The sequence below is a fragment of the Salmo salar genome, chromosome 26 (genome assembly GCF_965601325.2).
Source record: "Salmo salar chromosome 26, fSalSal1, whole genome shotgun sequence".
NCBI classification, from domain to species: domain Eukaryota; kingdom Metazoa; phylum Chordata; class Actinopteri; order Salmoniformes; family Salmonidae; genus Salmo; species Salmo salar.
In genome coordinates, this window is record NC_138316.1 from 48,558,252 (window position 1) to 48,583,649 (window position 25,398).

Consider the following 25,398-nt stretch of genomic DNA (forward strand, 5'->3'; position numbering starts at 1 on the left):
TCTGATATGGGCAAAAAGCTTACATTTTTGTTAATCTAACAGCACTGTCCAATTTACAATAGCTATTACAGTGAAATAATACCATGCTATTGTTTGAGGAGAGTGCATAGTTATGAACTTGAAAATGTATCAATAAACCAATTAGGCACATTTGAGCAGACTTAATACAACGTTTTGAACAGAAATGCAATGGTTCATTGGATCAGTATAAAACTTTGCACATACACTGCTAGTGGCCAAAATCGAAATTGCGCCTAACCTGGAATAATACATTGTGACCTTTCTCTTGCATTTCATGATGAAAAAAATAACAGGTTTTTTCTTTGAATTATCTTTTACCAGATCTAATGTGTTATATTCTCCTACATTAATTGCACATTTTCATAAACTTCAAAGTGTTTCCTTTCAAATGGTATCAAGAATATGCATATCCTTGCTTCAGGTCCTGAGCTACAGGCAGTTAGATTTGAGTATGTCATTTTAGAAGAAAATTGAAAAAAAGGGTCTGATCCTTGGTCTTTCCTTGCAGCACTCGACCACACGACTGGACAATAATCAAGATAAGACAAGACTTGAGCCTGCAGGACTTGCTTTTTGGAATGTGGTGTCAAAAAAGCTGAGCATCTACTTATTACGGACAGACTTCTCTCCATCTTTTCAACCATTGAATCTATATGTTTTGACCATGACAGTTTACAATCTAAAGTAACGCCAAGTAATTTAGTCTCCTCAACTTGTTCAACAGTCACACCATTCATTACCAGATTCAGCTGAGGTGTAGAACTTGGGGAATGATTTGTACCAAATACAATGCTCTTTGTTTTAGAGATGTTCAGGACCAGTTTATTACTGGCCACCCATTCCAAAACAGACTACAACTCTTTGTTAAGGGTTTCAATGACTTCATTAGCTGTGGTTGCTGATGCGTATGTGGTTGAATCATGAGCATACATGGACACACATGTTTTGTTTAATGCCAGTGGCAGGTCATTGGTAAAAATAAAAAAGAGTGGAGGGCCTAGAGAGCTGCCCTGCGGTACACCACACTTTACATGTTTGACATTTGAGAAGCTTCCATTTAAGAAAACCCTTTGAGTTTTATTAGTTAGATAGCTCTGAATCAACAATATGGCAGAGGTGGAAAAACTATAACACATGTTTTTTCAACAACAGGTTATGGTAAAAAATATCAAAGGTTGCACTCAAATCTAACAATACAGCTCCCACAATCTTCTTATTATCAATTTATTTCAACCAGTCATCAGTCATTTGTGTCAGTGCAGCACATGTTGAGTGCCCTTCTCTATAAGCATGCTGAACATCTGTTGTTAATTTGTTTACAGAGAAATAGCATTGTATTTGGTCAAACACAATTCTTTCCAACAGTTTGCTAAGAGCTGGCAACAAGCTTATAGGTCTGCTGTTAGAACCAGTAAAGGCCGCTTTACCGCTCTTGTCCTTGAACCTCGGGAACTTAACCACTATCGGGCCTGGGCTGGTGGTGGGTTTTCCAGTCCTGTGGGAGCGCTCCACCTCAATCTTCCGGTGGTCCATCTTTAATTTCTCAGAGATCATTTCCCTCACTTTGTCCTCAGACTCCGTCCAGGTCTCATGTGGAGATTCTGCAATTCCGTCCACATCCATGTTGTTCCGCCTTGATTGTCCCTTGAGTCTGATTTATCCGTCATCGTTATCATGGATTCACACTGATGTCCTCTCTCAATGACTTACAGATTGCTGTCATCTTGCCGTTCTCCAGTTTCACCTCATCGAGCTGACCCTGGGAGAACTGCAAACTGTTCTTCAGGTCCTGGACCTTTCTGGTCAGGTTGTCCATTATTTTATTAGTTGAATCGACCAGTATTTGGACAAAACACTTCAGGCTATTTTCTTGTTGTTGTAACAACTGTTTGTATAACTATTGTTGTATGTTTAAAAGATCCTTCACCTGTGAAAGTGAGACACCACTGTCCTCAATGGTACTCCCACCAGGATCACTGGACAGAGAGTAGCAGTCCCAGCAACTGATGCCAAATGCGTCACGGAATCCAAACTAAAAAGTTAGCTAGCTACTAAGAAACTTTCCAATACACTTTAAAAAAAACAATACTTTCAAAACAACAAACCGAGATCTCCCTCGTTCCACTGTCACCTCCTGACCTGAAAAGGGGTTATTTGTTATTATTGTTTGGTCAGGATGTGGCAGGGGGTATTTGTTTTATATGGTTCGGGGTGTGTGTTTATGTAGAGGGGTGTTTGATTTATTAGTCCGGGGTTTTTTGGTTTACTTCTATGTTGTATAGCTCTATGTCTGTTCTAGGGTGTTTAATTCTATGTTTAGGTATTTGGGATTGGGGCCTTCAATTGGAGGCAGCTGTTTATCGTTGCCTCTGATTGAAGGTCCTGTAATTAGGAGTATGTTTGTTTTGGGAATTGTGGGAGGTTGTTCTTTGTACTGCTGTGTGAGCCTACAAGACTGTTCGTTCGTTCGTTCGTTCGTTCGTTTATTAGTCGTGCTCAAAATAAAAGTTAAGATGAGCACTCAACCCGCTGCGCCTCGGTCCATTCACTACGACGATCGTTACATCCACGTTCAACAGGAAGTGTTCAACATACATCATGATGTATTTAATTACGCCGTACTTCATCTTTATGCAATCTTGTTCCGCACTGGATGGAAAGTATAGGGTTTCCATGCAAGACAACATGGAGGAGAGCCTAGTCTCTCGTCAGAGATCACATTTATTTTGGGAGATTACAAAATTTGACCTTTTCATTCAACACAAGAGAACATATTGTTTCAGGTGATAATAAAACATGTTTCGTTTAGTTACTTTTTCCTCTACTTGTTTCTCTAACTTTATAGCAAGTCAAGCTGGCTTGAAGAGCAGCTAGCTAGCTAGCTAAAAGCTAGGCTAGGTTAAAAATACCACTGTAGCTAGCAACCTCCACCTAATAATTATGCTAAAAAACAAACGTCATTACCATTACAATAAACTTAAAACGGAGGCAACAGTCATATAATATAAAATCGGCTTAACAGCCAATGTGTATTATTTAACATTACTATTAAAATAGTACTCACTTATAGGAATGGGTAATTATTAACGAGTAGCTAGCTATCCCATAAAGCCTTCCCCTGAAAACCACATATTTTCATGTTCTTCTGTGGTTATGGTAATTTCCTGTTCTTTGGCGGACTTTGGCTGGACTGAAGACGAGGCAAAGTTAGGAAAAATTCTAGTGTGCTGCGTCCATCTCGCAACGGGGGCATTGCAATTCTACTCCAGTGTGGATGTCCCCACTGAAATGAATGACATCCGGTGCAACGTAAACAGAGTGCTTATGGTGAAAGAGGCTTTAGGCTACAGTGTGGATACACAGTGACAACACTGAGCTGAATTATCCTGTAGCAAGTTCCCCCTCAATTCTGTTCAGTTTTTCAGGATGTACTGCATACTTCTGTAATACTGTGTGGGTAATGGGGTGAGGATGGGATGAGTGGAATACAGCAGCTACATTAGCCTGTAGCATACTGTTTCTATAACTACTGTTATACATCAATTCTATCCAGCTATGCAAAGTTTTGTTTATTTCACACCAAATTAACAAAAAAATGAATATGCTTTATTAATAAAGTTTGTTTAATTAATTGATGAAAAGATATTGAATGTGACCTGTGCTGTGGCGTCCCTTCAGCCTCAACAGGTGGCTGTGTTGTAGCTCCTTGCTGCTCTGTGGGATCAGAACAGGAGCAACTCTGAATCAAATCACTGATCAGATACTTGGACGATTAAAGATAAACATTTACAAAAAATAAAAAGTGTTCTTACACATTTTTGTGTGTGTGTGTGTGTCTGAATCATACAGTAAATATTGTTGCTTCTAACAACAAAGTGAATAATCAGCAACAAAAACAGAACAACAAAGCAACAAACAAACAAAATCCTTGTAGAAGACAGATGTCTTGTCTGATGTCATTTATGTGCCAAGTAGCAGAAAATAGAGAAACTGCAAGCGTGGCCATATTGTAGTGAGCGTCATGTCCAGATTAACATGATTCACTGAGACCAGTCAACTGTATGAGATAACAACAACTGATGAAATCACCAGAAAGTTGTGATGGCGCCAGGACTCAATCTGACTGTGGACTCCAGGTGAAAGTTGTGATGGCACCAGGACTCAGTCTGACTGTGGACTCCAGGTGAAAGTTGCGATGGCACTAGGACTCAGTCTGACTGGTGACTCCAGGTGAAAGTTGTGATGGGACCAGGACTCAGTCTGACTGTGGACTCCAGGTGAAAGTTGTGATGGCACCATGACTCAGTCTGACTGTGGACTCCAGGTGAAAGTTGTGATGGCACCAGGACTCAGTCTGACTGTGGACTCCAGGTGAAAGTTGTGATGGGGCCAGGACTCAATCTGACTGTGGACTCCAGGTGAAAGTTGTGATGGCACCAGGACTCAGTCTGACTGGTGACTCCAGGTGAAAGTTGTGATGGCACCAGGACTCAGTCTGACTGGTGACTCCAGGTGAAAGTTGTGATGGCACCAGGACTCAATCTGACTGTGTACTCTGGGTGAAAGTTGTGATGGCACCAGGACTCAATCTGACTGTGTACTCTGGGTGAAAGTTGTGATGGCACCAGGACTCAATCTGACTGTGTACTCTGGGTGAAAGTTGTGATGGCACCAGGACTCAGTCTGACTGGTGACTCCAGGTGAAAGTTGTGATGGCGCCAGGACTCAATCTGACTGTGTACTCTGGGTGAAAGTTGTGATGGCACCAGGACTCAGTCTGACTGGTGACTCCAGGTGAAAGTTGTGATGGCACCAGGACTCAGTCTGACTGGTGACTCTGGGTGAAAGTTGTGATGGCACCATGACTCAGTCTGACTGTGGACTCCAGGTGAAAGTTGTGATGGCACCAGGACTCAGTCTAACTGTGGACTCCGGGTGAAAGTTGTGATGGCACCAGGACTCAGTCTGACTGGTGACTCCAGGTGAAAGTTGTGATGGCACCAGGACTCAGTCTGACTGGTGACTCCAGGTGAAAGTTGTGATGGCACCAGGACTCAGTCTGACAGGTGACTCCAGGTGAAAGTTGTGATGGCACCAGGACTCAGTCTGACTGGTGACTCCGGGTGAAAGTTGTGATGGCACCAGGACTCAGTCTGACTGGTGACTCCGGGTGAAAGTTGTGATGGCACCAGGACTCAGTCTGACTGGTGACTCCGGGTGAAAGTTGTGATGGCACCAGGACTCAGTCTGACTGGTGACTCCAGGTGAAAGTTGTGATGGCACCAGGACTCAGTCTGACTGGTGACTCCAGGTGAAAGTTGTGATGGGACCAGGACTCAGTCTGACTGGTGACTGCAGATATGAATAATCATTCTGCAACTATCATACAGCTGTTGCCTTCAGGCGTCGTTCCTATTGAAGCTTATCTTTGACCCTCTCAAGTATTATTTCTTAACGTGTTTTCCAAAGTTACACATTTTTCTTCTAGTTCTGCACAACAACCCTTGATTCAACTAATCAGCTACTCATCATGCCCTTGATTAGTTGAATCTGGTGTGCTTATACCTATACCAGGTATGGTTATGATACTGGGACAGTATACCAGGTATGGTTATGATACTGGGACAGTATACCAGGTATAGTTATGATACTGGGACAGTATACCAGGTATGGTTATGATACTGGGACAGTATACCAGGTATAGTTATGATACTGGGACAGTATACCAGGTATGGTTATGATACTGGGACAGTATACCAGGTATGGTTATGATACTGGGACAGTATACCAGGTATAGTTATGATACTGGGACAGTATACCAGGTATAGTTATGATACTGGGACAGTATACCAGGTATGGTTATGATACTGGGACAGTATACCAGGTATGGTTATGATACTGGGACAGTATACCAGGTATAGTTATGATACTGGGACAGTATACCAGGTATAGTTATGATACTGGTACAGTATACCAGGTATGGTTATGATACTGGGACAGTATACCAGGTATGGTTATGATACTGGGACAGTATACCAGGTATAATTATGATACTGGGACAGTATACCAGGTATAGTTATGATACTGGGACAGTATACCAGGTATAGTTATGATACTGGGACAGTATACCAGGTATAGTTATGATACTGGGACAGTATACCAGGTATGGTTATGATACTGGGACAGTATACCAGGTATAGTTATGATACTGGGACAGTATACCAGGTATGGTTATGATACTGGGACAGTATACCAGGTATAGTTATGATACTGGGACAGTATACCAGGTATAATTATGATACTGGGACAGTATACCAGGTATAGTTATGATACTGGGACAGTATACCAGGTATAGTTATGATACTGGGACAGTATACCAGGTATGGTTATGATACTGGGACAGAATACCAGATATAGTTATGATACTGGGACAGTATACCAGGTATGGTTATGATACTGGGACAGTATACCAGGTATAGTTATGATACTGGGACAGTATACCAGGTATGGTTATGATACTGGGACAGTATACCAGGTATAGTTATGATACTGGGACAGTATACCAGGTATGGTTATGATACTGGGACAGAATACCAGATATAGTTATGATACTGGGACAGTATACCAGGTATGGTTATGATACTGGGACAGTATACCAGGTATGGTTAGGATACTGGGACAGTATACCAGGTATGGTTATGATACTGGGACAGTATACCAGGTATGGTTATGATACTGGGACAGTATACCAGGTATAGTTATGATACTGGGACAGTATACCAGGTATAGTTATGATACTGGGACAGTATACCAGGTATAGTTATGATACTGGGACAGTATACCAGGTATGGTTATGATACTGGGACAGTATACCAGGTATAGTTATGATACTGGGACAGTATACCAGGTATGGTTATGGTGTAATGACGGTGTAATGATCCTATATGGCCATACTCACCAAGGTTACCACTGAATAATGCATTTGCCCCCCTTTTCCCTCCCACAACTAACTGACTGATAGACAGACAACATTAGTCCAACCCAAAACATAATTTAGCCATTTAAAATTCAATTATTCTCCACTGCAACCCCCCAGACCGCTTTTGGACCAGGGCGATCTCCAATCTCTCCAGTCTGTCAAGAGAGAGTCTAAATGGGATATAATGGGTCAGCTGGATACCTTGGCAATCACTGAATGGAGAGCAATCACATAGATCAAATATACAGGGGGAAATTGAGCTGGAATTCATACAGAGGCAGGGGGGATATATAGAGAGAGGAGGGCAATACAAATTGATGGGTCCGGCAAACATAATAATGTGCTTCCCAGTCCATGTAATCATCCCTTTAAAAAGGCGCAGACATCGTAGAGGGCTGTTGACTGATGGATACCCTCATAGACAGACGAGTGAGAGAGACAGACAGAGAGAGAGAGGGGTACAGAGAGAGTGAGAGAGAGAGACAGTGAGAGAGAGAGCAAGAGAGAGACACAGAGAGAGAGAGGGGGGACAGAGAGAGATAGAGACAGAGAGAGCGAGAGAGAGAGAGAATTAGGCCGATACCTGCTAATTATCAAAATCCAGAAAAGATCCGTTCAATTCTACAACCACCTAAAAGGAAGCGATTTCCAAACCTTCCATAACAAAGCCATCACCTACAGAGAAATGAACCTGGAGAAGAGTCCCCTAAGCAAGCTGGTCCTGGGGCTCTGTTCACAAACACAAACAGACCCCCAGGACAGCAACACAATTAGACCCAACCAAATAATGAGAAAACAAAAAGATAATTACTTGACACATTGGAAATAATTTACAAAAACAACAGAGGAAACTAGAATGCTATTTGGCCCTAAACAGAGAGTACACAGTGGCAGAATACCTGACCACTGTGACTGACCCAAAATTAAGAAAATCTTTGACTATGTACAGACTCAGCGAGCATAGCCTTGCTATTGAGAAAGGCAGCCGTAGGCAGACCTGGCTCTCAGGAGAAGACAGGCTATGTGCACACTGCCCACAAAATGAGGTGGAAACTGAGCTGAACTTCCTAACCTCCTGCCAAATGTATGACCATATTAGAGACACATATTTCCCTCAGATTACACAGATCCACAAAGAATTTGAAAACAAATCAAATTTTGATAAAGTCCAATATCTACTGGGTGAAATACCACAATACCACAAGAAAAGGGCAAACCAGTGAAGAACAAACACCAATGTAAATACAACCTATATTTATATTTATTTATTTTCCCTTTTGTACTTTAACTATTTGCACATCATTACAACACTGTATATAGACATAATATGACATTTGAAATATCTGTATTCTTCCGGAACATTTCAGAGTGTAATATTTACTGTTCATTTTTGACAGTTTATTTCACTTTTGTTTATAATCTAGATCACTTGATTTGACAATGTAAACATATTTTTCTCATGACATTAAAGCCCTTTGAATTGAATTGAGAGAAAGAGAGAAAGAGAGAGAGAGAAAGAGAGACCGAGAGAGAAAGAGAGAGAGAGAGAGAGAAAGAGAGAGAGAGAGAGAGAGAGAGAGAAAGAGAGAGAGAGAGAGAGAAAGAGAGAGAGAGAGAGAGAGAGAGAGAGAGACCGAGAGAGAGAAAGAGAGAGAGAGAGAGAGAAAGAGAGACCGAGAGAGAGAAAGAGAGAGAGAGAGAGAGAGAGAGAGAGAAAGAGAGAGAGAAAGAGAGAGAGAGAGAGAGAGAGAGAGAGAGAGAGAGAGAGACCGAGAGAGAGAAAGAGAGAGAGAGAGAGAGAAAGAGAGAGAGAGAGAGAGAGAGAGAGAGAGAGAGAGAGAGAAAGAGAGAGACCCTCTGTGACTTTCTGTATTCTTCTCTTCTAATATTTCCATCAATATTTCTTCTTACCCACATGATAAAGACTCCCCCCCCTCCGGCCACCTTGTTCCACATTGTTCTAAGTCCTGGAAATGTGACTGATTGATCAGACCAGTGGATGAACATAACAGTAAAGATTAAGAGGATGAGTAATAAGCAGCATGTGCTTACACAGCGCTGTGGACTAATCCTGCCCCCACCACCGGTCCCCACCGTCTCCCCTTTAGAGGAGCAGCCACCAGTCAGGACCCACAGACACACACACAGCTCCCGGACAAGAGGGGAGGACAGGACAGAGAACCCACAGTGTTAACTAACTTCCATTGTCCAGCAGATCCACACCACTGTTACAGAGACCAAGAGACCTTCCAGGACCTGAGAGAGAGAGACTGAGAGATCATCGTATCTCCATCACCAAGGGACAGAGGAAGGAGAGACAACCGGACAGGACATCCAGTGACTGCGTGACCGTAGGAGAGTTGATCTGTACTAAAGAGGAACTGAACTGACCAGCCGTCTGCCAGTCTGACTGCGGACACGAGGAGCCTGCCAGTTACAGCTACCCATCCATCAGCACATTTCTGCACTCCAATAGATTGGCAGTGACACTCATCGCTGATTGCCAAGGTGCCAGACATCAGGGGAGGCCATTGGTGTGACCTCCTCACTGCAAAAGGAAGAACCGTCACACAGCAGCTAGGCTAGTCATTGCATTGGGATACAATATCAGAACTTTTAAAGCCGTTTACAGTAACCCTCTGATAGAGGTGGGGGGGAAAAAGTGACCAGTCCACAAGACATCGTTAGGACATATTGAGAAACCATGATGGAGGAACACCTGTCTAACATCCATCCTTCCTCCTCTCCAAGTGAATCTTCAGGGAGCAGTGGCACCGACTGTGACAGCAGAGGAGGTAAATGTTTGGCTGATATGGATTTTTCTTAAAAACATCATTTCTAAAAACTGGTGCTCGGGCCAAAAGCTCAGAGAATAAAGGAAGTGAAACCCAGCGTGTGGTAAATGCTGCTCCAGAGTTTCTTTACTCTTGCAACACAATCAGTGAAGTTCAGACCTCAGAAACCACGTTGTATGTTATTGATTGTGTTCCGTAATGAAGCACTTGGGATTAGCATTTACCATGTGTGGGCGGTTTGCTTCTTTACCAGCAGAACAGGTACAGCCCTCAGTACAGCCCTCAGTACAGCCCTCTCTCCCATTAGAAACAACAGGTTGCTGTCCAGCTTGCTGGCAGCATGGTGAGCCTGATGGAGTTGTTACTGATAACAGTGCTTAGTTTGTGGCTCCACATTTCAAACATTTTAAACACGTCAAATGTTATTTTTCTATCAGATCTGACATTTCAAATTTTATTTATTGAAATGTATTTTATTTAATTGATCCAAATACTAATTTTCAATTAGTAGAACATATATTATGGGGGAATAATAACCAGATCTTATATTGGAGAGAAAAAAGTAATGCTGTTTAATTTGAATTTTAAATAATTTGATAGTTGGATCTTTAATGCAACACTACCCAGCATACAGCAGCCAGCAAGCATTCCTCTAACAGTCTCTAACTACCCCACCTCTCTCTCTCTGTTGTCCCCCAGCAAAGAGTCCATCCCCGGGTAAAGCCCTGAGTCCAGCACTGCTCTGTAAGGTCTGTGGGGACACCAGCAGTGGAAAACACTACGGCATCTACGCCTGTAACGGCTGCAGTGGATTCTTCAAACGCAGCGTCCGACGGAGACTCATATACAGGTGAGTTGGAGAGGTAACAGACACTCTAGCCCAGTGTATAGTCAGCGTCCCACAGAGACTCATATACAGGTGAGTTGGAGTGGTAACAGACACTCTAGCCCAGTGTATAGTCAGCGTCCCACGGAGACTCATATACAGGTGAGTTGGAGTGGTAACAGACACTCTAGCCCAGTGTATAGTCAGCGTCCCACAGAGACTCATATACAGGTGAGTTGGAGTGGTAACAGACACTCTAGCCCAGTGTATAGTCAGCGTCCCACAGAGACTCATATACAGGTGAGTTGGAGTGGTAACAGACACTCTAGCCCAGTGTATAGTCAGCGTCCCACAGAGACTCATATACAGGTGAGTTGGAGTGGTAACAGACACTCTAGCCCAGTGTATAGTCAGCGTCCCACAGAGACTCATATACAGGTGAGTTGGAGTGGTAACAGACACTCTAGCCCAGTGTATAGTCAGCGTCCCACAGAGACTCATATACAGGTGAGTTGGAGTGGTAACAGACACTCTAGCCCAGTGTATAGTCAGCGTCCCACAGAGACTCATATACAGGTGAGTTGGAGTGGTAACAGACACTCTAGCCCAGTGTATAGTCAGCGTCCGACGGAGACTCATATACAGGTGAGTTGGAGTGGTAACAGACACTCTAGCCCAGTGTATAGTCAGCGTCCCACAGAGACTCATATACAGGTGAGTTGGAGTGGTAACAGACACTCTAGCCCAGTGTATAGTCAGCATCCCACAGAGACTCATATACAGGTGAGTTGGAGTGGTAACAGACACTCTAGCCCAGTGTATAGTCAGCGTCCCACAGAGACTCATATACAGGTGAGTTGGAGTGGTAACAGACACTCTAGCCCAGTGTATAGTCAGCGTCCCACAGAGACTCATATACAGGTGAGTTGGAGTGGTAACAGACACTCTAGCCCAGTGTATAGTCAGCGTCCGACGGAGACTCATATACAGGTGAGTTGGAGTGGTAACAGACACTCTAGCCCAGTGTATAGTCAGCGTCCCACAGAGACTCATATACAGGTGAGTTGGAGTGGTAACAGACACTCTAGCCCAGTGTATAGTCAGCGTCCCACAGAGACTCATATACAGGTGAGTTGGAGTGGTAACAGACACTCTAGCCCAGTGTATAGTCAGCGTCCCACAGAGACTCATATACAGGTGAGTTGGAGTGGTAACAGACACTCTAGCCCAGTGTATAGTCAGCGTCCCACAGAGACTCATATACAGGTGAGTTGGAGTGGTAACAGACACTCTAGCCCAGTGTATAGTCAGCGTCCGACGGAGACTCATATACAGGTGAGTTGGAGTGGTAACAGACACTCTAGCCCAGTGTATAGTCAGCGTCCGACGGAGACTCATATACAGGTGAGTTGGAGTGGTAACAGACACTCTAGCCCAGTGTATAGTCAGCGTCCGACGGAGACTCATATACAGGTGAGTTGGAGCGGTAACAGACACTCTAGCCCAGTGTATAGTCAGCGTCCCACAGAGACTCATATACAGGTGAGTTGGAGCGGTAACAGACACTCTAGCCCAGTGTATAGTCAGCGTCCCACAGAGACTCATATACAGGTGAGTTGGAGCGGTAACAGACACTCTAGCCCAGTGTATAGTCAGCGTCCCACAGAGACTCATATACAGGTGAGTTGGAGCGGTAACAGACACTCTAGCCCAGTGTATAATCAGCGTCCCACAGAGACTCATATACAGGTGAGTTGGAGCGGTAACAGACACTCTAGCCCAGTGTATAGTCAGCGTCCCACAGAGACTCATATACAGGTGAGTTGGAGTGGTAACAGACACTCTAGCCCAGTGTATAGTCAGCGTCCCACAGAGACTCATATACAGGTGAGTTGGAGTGGTAACAGACACTCTAGCCCAGTGTATAGTCAGCGTCCCACAGAGACTCATATACAGGTGAGTTGGAGTGGTAACAGACACTCTAGCCCAGTGTATAGTCAGCGTCCCACAGAGACTCATATACAGGTGAGTTGGAGTGGTAACAGACACTCTAGCCCAGTGTATAGTCAGCGTCCCACAGAGACTCATATACAGGTGAGTTGGAGTGGTAACAGACACTCTAGCCCAGTGTATAGTCAGCGTCCCACAGAGACTCATATACAGGTGAGTTGGAGTGGTAACAGACACTCTAGCCCAGTGTATAGTCAGCGTCCCACAGAGACTCATATACAGGTGAGTTGGAGTGGTAACAGACACTCTAGCCCAGTGTATAGTCAGCGTCCCACAGAGACTCATATACAGGTGAGTTGGAGTGGTAACAGACACTCTAGCCCAGTGTATAGTCAGCGTCCCACAGAGACTCATATACAGGTGAGTTGGAGTGGTAACAGACACTCTAGCCCAGTGTATAGTCAGCGTCCGACGGAGACTCATATACAGGTGAGTTGGAGTGGTAACAGACACTCTAGCCCAGTGTATAGTCAGCGTCCCACAGAGACTCATATACAGGTGAGTTGGAGTGGTAACAGACACTCTAGCCCAGTGTATAGTCAGCGTCCCACGGAGACTCATATACAGGTGAGTTGGAGTGGTAACAGACACTCTAGCCCAGTGTATAGTCAGCGTCCGACGGAGACTCATATACAGGTGAGTTGGAGTGGTAACAGACACTCTAGCCCAGTGTATAGTCAGCGTCCGACGGAGACTCATATACAGGTGAGTTGGAGTGGTAACAGACACTCTAGCCCAGGGTATAGTCAGCGTCCGACGGAGACTCATATACAGGTGAGTTGGAGCGGTAACAGACACTCTAGCCCAGTGTATAGTCAGCGTCCCACAGAGACTCATATACAGGTGAGTTGGAGCGGTAACAGACACTCTAGCCCAGTGTATAGTCAGCGTCCCACAGAGACTCATATACAGGTGAGTTGGAGCGGTAACAGACACTCTAGCCCAGTGTATAGTCAGCGTCCCACAGAGACTCATATACAGGTGAGTTGGAGCGGTAACAGACACTCTAGCCCAGTGTATAGTCAGCGTCCCACAGAGACTCATATACAGGTGAGTTGGAGTGGTAACAGACACTCTAGCCCAGTGTATAGTCAGCGTCCCACAGAGACTCATATACAGGTGAGTTGGAGTGGTAACAGACACTCTAGCCCAGTGTATAGTCAGCGTCCGACGGAGACTCATATACAGGTGAGTTGGAGTGGTAACAGACACTCTAGCCCAGTGTATAGTCAGCGTCCCACAGAGACTCATATACAGGTGAGTTGGAGTGGTAACAGACACTCTAGCCCAGTGTATAATCAGCGTCCCACAGAGACTCATATAGAGGTGAGTTGGAGTGGTTACAGACACTCTAGCCCAGTGTATAGTCAGCGTCCGACGGAGACTCATATACAGGTGAGTTGGAGTGGTAACAGACACTCTAGCCCAGTGTATAGTCAGCGTCCCACAGAGACTCATATACAGGTGAGTTGGAGTGGTAACAGACACTCTAGCCCAGTGTATAGTCAGCGTCCCACAGAGACTCATATACAGGTGAGTTGGAGTGGTAACAGACACTCTAGCCCAGTGTATAGTCAGCGTCCCACAGAGACTCATATACAGGTGAGTTGGAGTGGTAACAGACACTCTAGCCCAGTGTATAGTCAGCGTCCCACAGAGACTCATATACAGGTGAGTTGGAGTGGTAACAGACACTCTAGCCCAGTGTATAGTCAGCGTCCCACAGAGACTCATATACAGGTGAGTTGGAGTGGTAACAGACACTCTAGCCCAGTGTATAGTCAGCGTCCCACAGAGACTCATATACAGGTGAGTTGGAGTGGTAACAGACACTCTAGCCCAGTGTATAGTCAGCGTCCCACAGAGACTCATATACAGGTGAGTTGGAGTGGTAACAGACACTCTAGCCCAGTGTATAGTCAGCGTCCGACGGAGACTCATATACAGGTGAGTTGGAGTGGTAACAGACACTCTAGCCCAGTGTATAGTCAGCGTCCCACAGAGACTCATATACAGGTGAGTTGGAGTGGTAACAGACACTCTAGCCCAGTGTATAGTCAGCGTCCCACAGAGACTCATATACAGGTGAGTTGGAGTGGTAACAGACACTCTAGCCCAGTGTATAGTCAGCGTCCGACGGAGACTCATATACAGGTGAGTTGGAGTGGTAACAGACACTCTAGCCCAGTGTATAGTCAGCGTCCCACAGAGACTCATATACAGGTGAGTTGGAGTGGTAACAGACACTCTAGCCCAGTGTATAGTCAGCGTCCCACAGAGACTCATATAGAGGTGAGTTGGAGTGGTAACAGACACTCTAGCCCAGTGTATAGTCAGCGTCCGACGGAGACTCATATACAGGTGAGTTGGAGTGGTAACAGACACTCTAGCCCAGTGTATAGTCAGCGTCCCACGGAGACTCATATACAGGTGAGTTGGAGTGGTAACAGACACTCTAGCCCAGTGTATAGTCAGCGTCCCACGGAGACTCATATACAGGTGAGTTGGAGTGGTAACAGACACTCTAGCCCAGTGTATAGTCAGCGTCCGACGGAGACTCATATACAGGTGAGTTGGAGTGGTAACAGACACTCTAGCCCAGTGTATAGTCAGCGTCCCACAGAGACTCATATACAGGTGAGTTGGAGTGGTAACAGACACTCTAGCCCAGTGTATAGTCAGCGTCCCACAGAGACTCATATACAGGTGAGTTGGAGTGGTAACAGACACTCTAGCCCAGTGTATAGTCAGCGTCCCACAGAGACTCATATACAGGTGAGTTGGAGTGGTAACAGACACTCTAGCCCAGTGTATAGTCAGCGTCCCACAGAGACTCATATACAGGTGAGTTGGAGTGGTAACAGACACTCTAGCCCAGTGTATAGTCAGCGTCCCACAGAGACTCATATACAGGTGAGTTGGAGTGGTAACAGACACTCTAGCCCAGTGTATAGTCAGCGTCCCACAGAGACTCATATACAGGTGAGTTGGAGTGGTAACAGACACTCTAGCCCAGTGTATAGTCAGCGTCCCACAGAGACTCATATACAGGTGAGTTGGAGTGGTAACAGACACTCTAGCCCAGTGTATAGTCAGCGTCCCACAGAGACTCATATACAGGTGAGTTGGAGTGGTAACAGACACTCTAGCCCAGTGTATAGTCAGCGTCCCACAGAGACTCATATACAGGTGAGTTGGAGTGGTAACAGACACTCTAGCCCAGTGTATAGTCAGCGTCCCACAGAGACTCATATACAGGTGAGTTGGAGTGGTAACAGACACTCTAGCCCAGTGTATAGTCAGCGTCCCACAGAGACTCATATACAGGTGAGTTGGAGTGGTAACAGACACTCTAGCCCAGTGTATAGTCAGCGTCCCACAGAGACTCATATACAGGTGAGTTGGAGTGGTAACAGACACTCTAGCCCAGTGTATAGTCAGCGTCCCACAGAGACTCATATACAGGTGAGTTGGAGTGGTAACAGACACTCTAGCCCAGTGTATAGTCAGCGTCCCACAGAGACTCATATACAGGTGAGTTGGAGTGGTAACAGACACTCTAGCCCAGTGTATAGTCAGCATCCCACAGAGACTCATATACAGGTGAGTTGGAGTGGTAACAGACACTCTAGCCCAGTGTATAGTCAACCTACCCACTGATAGATTGGCTAACTGAGTTATCACAACTTCACTTTTTTTTATTTTTGTAAACTATTTGTGAATGTAATACATTTAAGTTTGAACCTGACTTCTTAGTTGATGTTTAAATCTCTAGAATAGTTTATTATTTCACATACTGTAAAATATGTTTTCCTCTGCTCATCCCAACAGGTGTCAGGCTGGTACGGGCATGTGCCCAGTGGATAAGGCCCATCGTAACCAGTGCCAAGCCTGTCGGCTGAAGAAGTGCCTACAGGCAGGCATGAACAAAGATGGTGAGTCAGTGAAATGTATTTATTTGAAGTCAAAGATAATAATCCGTTTTTTTTTCAGTATGAATAGATGTGAAAGTTTGTATAATTGAAGTTAGAGTTGGGATATGTTTGTTGAGGTAGTCTGTCTCCTTGGACAGTGAAGTGTAAAGGTGTAGCAGGAGTTTGAGCTGTGTCTGACCTCTCCTCCAGCTGTCCAGAACGAGCGCCAGCCCCGCAGCACGTCTCAGGTGCGTCTGGACTCCATCGACGTGGACACAGACAAGGAGCATCTGTCCACCACACGGGATCCCACTTCCTCTTCCTCTTCCTGCTCAGTGATCACCCGGCCTCACATCACCTCCACCTCAATCAGCTCGTCCTCTGCCCCACCGCAGCGCTGTGGACCCCCCAGCCCACAGAACAACCACCGCTTCATGGTCAGTCTCATGACCGCTGAGACCTGCGCTAAACTGGAGCCTGAGGATGGTGAGGAGGGCTTTATTATGGCTGTTCGCTGGTTTTCCTCTGTTTCTCTCTTTCTTTCTCTCTCTCTTTTCTTCTCTCTTTATTTCTCTCTTTCTCTTTCTTCATTTCCCTCTCTCTCTACTTCTTAATCTTTCTTCTCAAGTATTTACCATTTCTCTCCCAGTTTACATAATCTCCAGGTTTAATCTTTTGTATTTAAATAATTCCTCTTCTTTCCCAGTTGATGAGAACATTGATGTGACCAGTAACGAGCCAGAGAGGGAGTCCTCAGACTACCACATGTCCCTGTACCCTTCCAGTACAGAGAATGTGTACGAGACGTCGGCCCGCCTTCTCTTTATGTCTGTTAAATGGGCCAAGAACCTGCCAGTGTTCTCCAATCTCCCCTTCAGAGACCAGGTAAGACGGGATACTATGATAGGGTTTACTTACAGTATAAACTGCTTATTTTAAACATATCACTACATTGTTTGGTAACTAATAGTTAGTCAATATGAACGCTTTCATATAGATCAAACGGGTAAACAAGCAGTTGTTTTTTTTACGGTGCAAAGAATAGTTTGAAACAACTTTAATCTGTTTAAAGACCCTTGAACTGCTTCTAAAACATGTTTCTGCATAGTTTGTGATGTCATGTTTATGACCTGTCACCCTTGACCTCTAACCTTGTGTGACCCCCACTGATCTGACTTCCTTGTTACCCTCCAGGTAATCCTGCTGGAGGAAGCATGGTCTGAACTCTTCCTGCTGTGTGCCATCCAGTGGTCTCTCCCCCTGGACAGCTGTCCTCTGCTGTCCCTCCCCGACCTGTCCCCCCCCACCATGCAGAGTAAGACATCCTACACCAGCGTGGACCTGCGTCTGCTCCAGGAGGTCTTCAGTAGGTTCAAAGCCCTGGCCGTAGACCCCACTGAGTTTGCCTGCCTCAAGGCCATCGTCCTCTTCAAACCAGGTGGGTGTCTGGGGGATGTTGGTTTGGGATTTTTGTTGCTATGGTGTAATTTCTTTGCCAGATATAATCTGTGGTGATGTTTTTGTGACCAGAGCTGAATGTAATGCGATACATCTTTCTGTTTGATGTGGATTAGGGCTTTCTGTTTCTGGGGGTGTAAATTCTACTTCCCCAGATTCTGTCTGGCCATGTAGATAAGACATGAGACTAGCCTGTTTGAACGATCAGTCATTCTTCTCTTTGTTGCCACAGAGACCCGAGGTCTGAAGGACCCAGAGCAGGTAGAGAACCTACAGGATCAGTCCCAGGTGATGTTGGGACAGCACATCAGATCACATTACTCCAGTCAGCCTGCCAGGTAGGACTACGACCTCCCTGCACAACCTCCCTGACCTCCCTGCACAACCTCACTGACCTCCCTACACAGCCTCCCTGACTTCCCTACACAGCCTCCCTGACCTCCCTACACAACCTCCCTGACCTCCCTACACAACCTCCCTGACCTCCCTACACAACCTCCCTGACCTCCCTACACAACCTCCCTGACCTCCCTACACAACCTCCCTGACCTCCCTGCACAGCCTCCCTGACCTCCCTACACAGCCTCCCTGACCTCCCTACACAACCTCCCTGACCTCCCTGCACAGCCTCCCTGACATCCCTGCACAGCCTCCCTGACCTCCCTACACAACCTCCCTGACCTCCCTACACAACCTCCCTGACCTCCCTACACAACCTCCCTGACCTCCCTACACAACCTCCCTGACCTCCCTGCACAGCCTCCCTGACCTCCCTACACAGCCTCCCTGACTTCCCTACACAACCTCCCTGACCTCCCTACACAACCTCCCTGACTTCCCTACACAACCTCCCTGACCTCCCTGCACAGCCTCCCTGACCTCCCTGCACAGCCTCCCTGACCTCCCTGACCTCCCCGCACAACTCCCTTACCTCCCTACACAACCTCCCTGACCTCCCTGCACAGCCTCCCTGACTTCCCTACACAGCCTCCCTGACCTTCCTACACAACCTCCCTGACCTCCCTGATCTCCCTACACAATCTCACTGACCTCCCTACACAGCCTCCCTGACATCCCTGCACAGCCTCCCTGACCTCCCTGCACAGCCTCCCTGACCTCCCAGACCTCCCCGCACAACTCCCTGACCTCCCCGCACAACCTCCCTGACCTCCCTACACAACCTCCCTGACCTCCCTACACAATCTCCCTGATCTCCCTACACAGCCTCCCTGACCTCCCTACACAACCTCCCTGACCTCCCTACACAGCCTCCCTGACCTCCCTACACAGCCTCCCTGACCTCCCTACACAACCTCCCTGAACTCCCTGCCCCTCACTGACCTCCCTACACAGCCTCCCTGACCTCCCTACACAACCTCCCTGAACTCCCTGACCCCCCACAACCTCCCTGACCTCCCTACCCCCCGACCTCCCTACACACACCTCCCTGCACACCTCCCTGACCTCCCTACACACCTCCCGACCTCCCTACCTCCCTACACAGCCTCCCTGACCTCCCTGCTACCTCCTACACACCTCCCTGACCTCCCTACACAGCCTCCCTGACCTCCCTACACAGCCTCCCTGACCTCCTTACACAGCCTCCCTGACCTCCCTACACACCTCCCTGACCTCCCTCACAACCTCCTCACAGCCTCCCTGACCTCCCTACACAACCTCCCTGACCTCCCTCCACCTCCCTCACACCTCCCTGACCTCCCTACACACCTCCCTGACCTCCCTACACAGCCTCCCTGACCTCCCTACACAGCCTCCCTGACCTCCCTACACAGCCTCCCTGACCTCCCTACACAGCCTCCCTGACCTCCCTACACAACCTCCCTGACCTCCCTACACAGCCTCCCTGACCTCCCTACACAACCTCCCTGACCTCCCTACACACTCCCTGACCTCCCTGCACAGCCTCCCTGACCTCCCTACACAACCTCCCTGACCTCCCTACACAGCCTCCCTGACCTCCCTACACAACCTCCCTGACCTCCCTACACAATCTCCCTGACCTCCCTACACAGCCTCCCTGACCTCCCTACACAACCTCCCTGACCTCCCTACACAACTCCCTGACCTCCCTACACAGCCTCCCTGACCTCCCTACACAACTCCCTGACCTCCCTACACAGCCTCCCTACCCCTCCCTCCTCCCACCTCCCCTACCTCCCACACAGCTCCCTGACCCTAAAGCTCTCTCCAGACTCTTCCTTTATGGCCTTTAAATCCACATGGACTATCCATGAGATGTAGCCACTGTATGTATAGTTAGCTACTAACCTGAAGAATGAGAGGATGTTAAAATGGATCCACTGTATGTATAGTTAGCTACTAACCTGAAGAATGAGAGGATGTTAAAATGGATCCACTGTATGTATAGTTAGCTACTAACCTGAAGAATGAGAGGATGTTAAAATGGATCCACTGTATGTATAGCTAGCTACTAACCTGAAGAATGAGAGGATGTTAAAATGGATCCACTGTATGTATAGCTAGCTACTAACCTGAAGAATGAGAGGATGTTAAAAAGGATCCACTGTATGTATAGTTCGCTACTAACCTGAAGAATGAGAGGATGTTAAAATGGATCCACTGTATGTATAGCTAGCTACTAACCTGAAGAATGAGAGGATGTTAAAATGGCCGGTGAAATCAAATTTCACTCTTATGGACCTGTAAATGACTTGATCTTGATATTATTTTGATAGCCGCTAACAGAATTGGAATCAGTTTCATTTTCTGTTTTTAGACACTTCAGGACTTTGATGGAATCTCGTTGCTGTAAATTCAAAGTGTATAACTCCCCACCCTCTCTGTCTCTCTGTGTAGATTTGGGAAGCTCCTCCTGCTGTTGCCCTCTCTGCGTTTCGTCAGCTCTGAGCGGATCGAGCTCCTCTTCTTCCACAGGACCATCGGCAACACCCCCATGGAGAAACTTCTCTGTGACATGTTCAAGAACTAATACACACAAAAACAAAATGGACGCTCAGTAATACTGCACCAAGACACACTGCAAGTGAACATGCTGAAAGCTAACAAACTGATGTGTGTAACAGCATGTTGTAAATATCTTATTGCTGTGTGTAAGAAAACCATGTAAATTTGTCATTGCTGTAAGAGAGTGTTGAAAACAGGCCTGCTTTTGAGCTTGATAATGTGTTATAATGGATTTTGCTGTGTGTTGGACACCAGTCTCAAAATGTCCTTTACTGTGGACAGAATGTTTGTGTCTCATATCTTCAGTTACATTTCTGTCTAGCCGTCCATGGTCTATATTTTTCACGATGTAATGTAATATATTTATATAAAATCTGTTTCGTGTTAGATACTGTACATTTCTGCTATCATAAACATGTGGGCTGTATTTATGATTTCATGCCTTGATAAATTTAAACTTGCATTTTTTCTTCTATCTATTAACTGAAGGGGATGAGTAGAAACCAGGTTTACACCAAGCTGTCTGTTAACTGAAGGGGATGAGTAGAAACCAGGTTTACACCAAGCTGTCTATTAACTGAAGAGGATGAGTAGAAACCAGGTTTACACCAAGCTATCTGTTAACTGAAGGGGATGAGTAGAAACCAGGTTTACACCAAGCTGTCTATTAACTGAAGGGGATGAGTAGAAACCAGGTTTACACCAAGCTGTCTATTAACTGAAGGGGATGAGTAGAAACCAGGTTTACACCAAGCTGTCTATTAACTGAAGGGGATGAGTAGAAACCAGGTTTACACCAAGCTATCATACACCAGCTCAGAGGAAGAGAAAACAAGCTTCCCATCAGAGTATAGATGCAGTGGCAACTTCAACAGTGAGCAAAGACAAAGTATAAATCAAATCAACAGCGCCACCTTCTGTCCACTACTAACAACAACACCAGTTACTCTTTCCTACCACTAGAGGTCCTCCCAGTCTGCCTGTCAACACTACTTGGACAATAGACTGGACTTCATCAGTATCTACATGTCATGGCAACCACTGTATGACAGCAGGGTGTATATGTCCCAGCCATTTCTCAGACTACAGTTCACCACTGTATGACAGCAGGGTGTATATGTCCCAGCCATTTCTCAGACTACAGTTCACCACTGTATGACAGCAGGGTGTATATGTCCCAGCCATTTCTCAGACTACAGTTCACCACTGTATGACAGCAGGGTGTATATGTCCCAGCCATTTCTCAGACTACAGTTCACCACTGTATGACAGCAGGGTGTATATGTCCCAGCCATTTCTCAGACTACAGTTCACCACTGTATGACAGCAGGGTGTATATGTCCCAGCCATTTCTCAGACTACAGTTCACCACTGTATGACAGGAGGGTGTATATGTCCCAGCCATTTCTCAGACTACAGTTCACCACTGTATGACAGCAGGGTGTATATGTCCCAGCCATTTCTCAGACTACAGTTCACCACTGTATGACAGCAGGGTGTATATGTCCCAGCCATTTCTCAGACTACAGTTCACCACTGTATGACAGCAGGGTGTATATGTCCCAGCCATTTCTCAGACTACAGTTCACCACTGTATGACAGCAGGGTGTATATGTCCCAGCCATTTCTCAGACTACAGTTCACCACTGTATGACAGCAGGGTGTATATGTCCCAGCCATTTCTCAGACTACAGTTCACCACTGTATGACAGCAGGGTGTATATGTCCCAGCCATTTCTCAGACTACAGTTCACCACTGTATATTCAGTCTCTTCCGGAGGACTTGTAGGTCTTAGAATAAATGGGTTCCAACAGGTAAAGTTCATTATCTTGTATTAGTTCTCTAATCACAACAACACAGTCAAGTAGGAATCCCATCAACACCCTTCTCTTTCCCTCTGGACACACACACAGGTGCCTTCTGGGAATAATGAAGTGCTTCACAATAAAAGTCTTAAAAATGTTACTGTCAGTAATATTGACATAGTTTCAGAAGAAACGTATAATACTAACCTAGGCTACAACAGTATGGGTTTATACAGCACAGGAGGTTGGTGGCACCTTAATCAGGGAGGACAGGCTCGTGGTAATGACTGGAGAGTAATCAGTGGAATGCTATCAAATACATCAAACACATGGTTTCCATGGTTTCTATGTGTTCCGATCCATTCGCTCCGTTCCAGCCATTATTATGGGCTGTCCTCCCCTCAGCAGCCTCCACTGATATACAGTATGCCCCAGCCATTTCTCAGAGGATTACAGGCCTTGGTTATACCATAGATTCATTCATGATCGTGTCCCAAGTGGAACCTATTCCCTTTATAGTGCACTACTTTTTGACCAGTGCCCTTTGGGAATGGGGTGCCATTTTAGGACACAGATATAGCTCTTATCAGATGTGGGCTGTGGAGAAAGGGACATGGTACAGAAAATAAATAACAGAATAAATAACAGGATATAACAAGGCTCCATTTTGGAAACAATTTAAACCTCAGAATGACAAGAAGGTTGACAAATATTGAAATTTACATGGTTTTTAGAGTGAAGTACATCGAGAAAAAAGCAAAAGAAAACTGCAAGACTGAATAGGAGACAAAACAAGCAACAAACAAAGAAGATAGGCTTTTGAAAAAGTAACTATTTTTCATAAAATTGTAGTTATCTTAGCTAGCTGAATTGTTTACCAGTTGCTAAGCAGTTGCTAGGGACTCTCCTGGAAGAAGCTAGCTAGCTAACGAAGAATAACAAAGAATATCTAGTTAACAGAAGAAAAGAAAGAGAAAATCAGGACAGAAGAAAAAAGGATATCAAAGTGAAACAGTTCTCTAAAGACACAAGAGACAATAATACAAGAAACAACGCTTCTATTGCAACATTGTAGCCAACATTACCAGCGTTGCTATGGAAATTGTTTACCCACCAGACATCCAAACAGAGAAAGCTAAGAAAAGTTTCAAAGGTTTGTTGATGAGACAGAACCATGAATGCCTGTTTGCAGATCTTACCAGTTGCAAAACAAGAGCAAATTTAATTTTTAATACCAAACGAGGGCACATATGGAAAAGGATTATTTGCAACCATTTCCCTTTCTCAAAAAAAGAGAGGCATCAGCCAAGGATGTCAGATCAGCATTTTTGAAGAAGCTGACCAGAGCAACATGTATCAAACAGTGAACTTATATAATAATGGAACTGTATTGATACAAGGCAATGATTCAAGCCTCCAGGCCTTTGAGAATAGGTTTGCTACCCTAAAAGCAGAAGCTGAAATCATCTCAGAAACTGAGGAAAAAGTCAAGGAGGGAGATGGAGAAAAGCAGGCCCCAACGGTCTCTGTGACCCAGCAAGAAGCCCTCAGTGTCCCTCTACCTACCTCACCTGCAGCAGACAGAGCCAAGGACTTGCCTACAACACCAAGAACTCCTGCTATGCAACGTTTCCACAACACCCCTCTCTCTAGTCGAAGCAGAGGTCATAGAACTCAGAGAGAACAAGCTTCAAGAGGAGGACACTGTCCAAAAACTAAAAGAAGAGATGAAACAGTTCAGGGAGGAGAGCAGAGCATCTATTGCTAAATTAGAAAGCAGAATGGACAAACTGAGTCAGACAAATGATGACCTCAGAGACCACCTGAGCACAACAAGAAAGGAGCTAGAACAAAGAGAGAGGTACATTGACACCCTCAACCACCAGCTAGTCATTATGTCCTCTGCATCTAGAGAACATGTCGACCAGCTTGGCATAAAACAAGCAGAACCTGAGATCAGCATGGCCTCCACCACACAGCCTGATGACACTGCACCAGCCTACCAGTCTGCTCCAGCCCAGATCAGCCAACCAGCGTCCCAGTCTGCTCCAGCACAATGTGCTCCAGCCCAGGTCAACCTACCAGCCTCCCAGTCTGCTCCAGCCCAGGTCAACCTACCAGCCACCCAGTCTGCTCCAGCCCAGGTCAACCTACCAGTCTCCCAGTCTGCTCCACCCAGACAATCACCCACAACTGCAATCCTTATTGATTCAAATGGGAAGTTCTTAGTCCAGGAAAGATTATTCCCTAGACACCAGGTGTATAAGTTCTGGTGTCCTACAACTGACAGTGCAATGCAGCTACTCAGTCAGACCAGGATTGACACCCCCGACAACATCATCATCCACACTGGCACAAACGACCTTCATGCCAAAGGTGAAAATGTATCTGGGGCAGTGAGAAGAGTGGCAGAACGGGCACAGGCTCGGTTCCCAACAACCAATATAGTTGTGTCCACCCTCCTACCAAGAAAAGACTTCCCAGGACAGTTGATCAACAAAATAAATCAACAGATCACTGTGGACTGTGCCTCACTGCTCAACGTCAGAACGGCTCACCACCCCACTCTGACATGTCAACACTTATATGATAATGTACATCTTGATCAGGACAGTATCAAAACCTTTGCCAAGGACCTAAAAG

General features: G+C 45.8%; 1 protein-coding gene across 1 annotated transcript; it reads left to right on the top strand.

Annotated features, from left to right (window-relative positions):
* The first annotated feature begins 9,121 nt into the window (after nt 1–9,121).
* On the top strand, nt 9,122–21,412 carry LOC106587930 (photoreceptor-specific nuclear receptor). Its single transcript, XM_045708852.2, has 8 exons — nt 9,122–9,795; nt 10,495–10,645; nt 16,463–16,566; nt 16,756–17,031; nt 17,252–17,430; nt 17,740–17,983; nt 18,236–18,341; nt 20,842–21,412. The coding sequence occupies exons 1-8, from the start codon at nt 9,705–9,707 to the stop codon at nt 20,972–20,974; spliced, it is 1,284 nt and encodes a 427-aa protein (XP_045564808.1). The 5' UTR covers nt 9,122–9,704; the 3' UTR covers nt 20,975–21,412.
* Nucleotides 21,413–25,398: the final 3,986 nt, after the last annotated feature.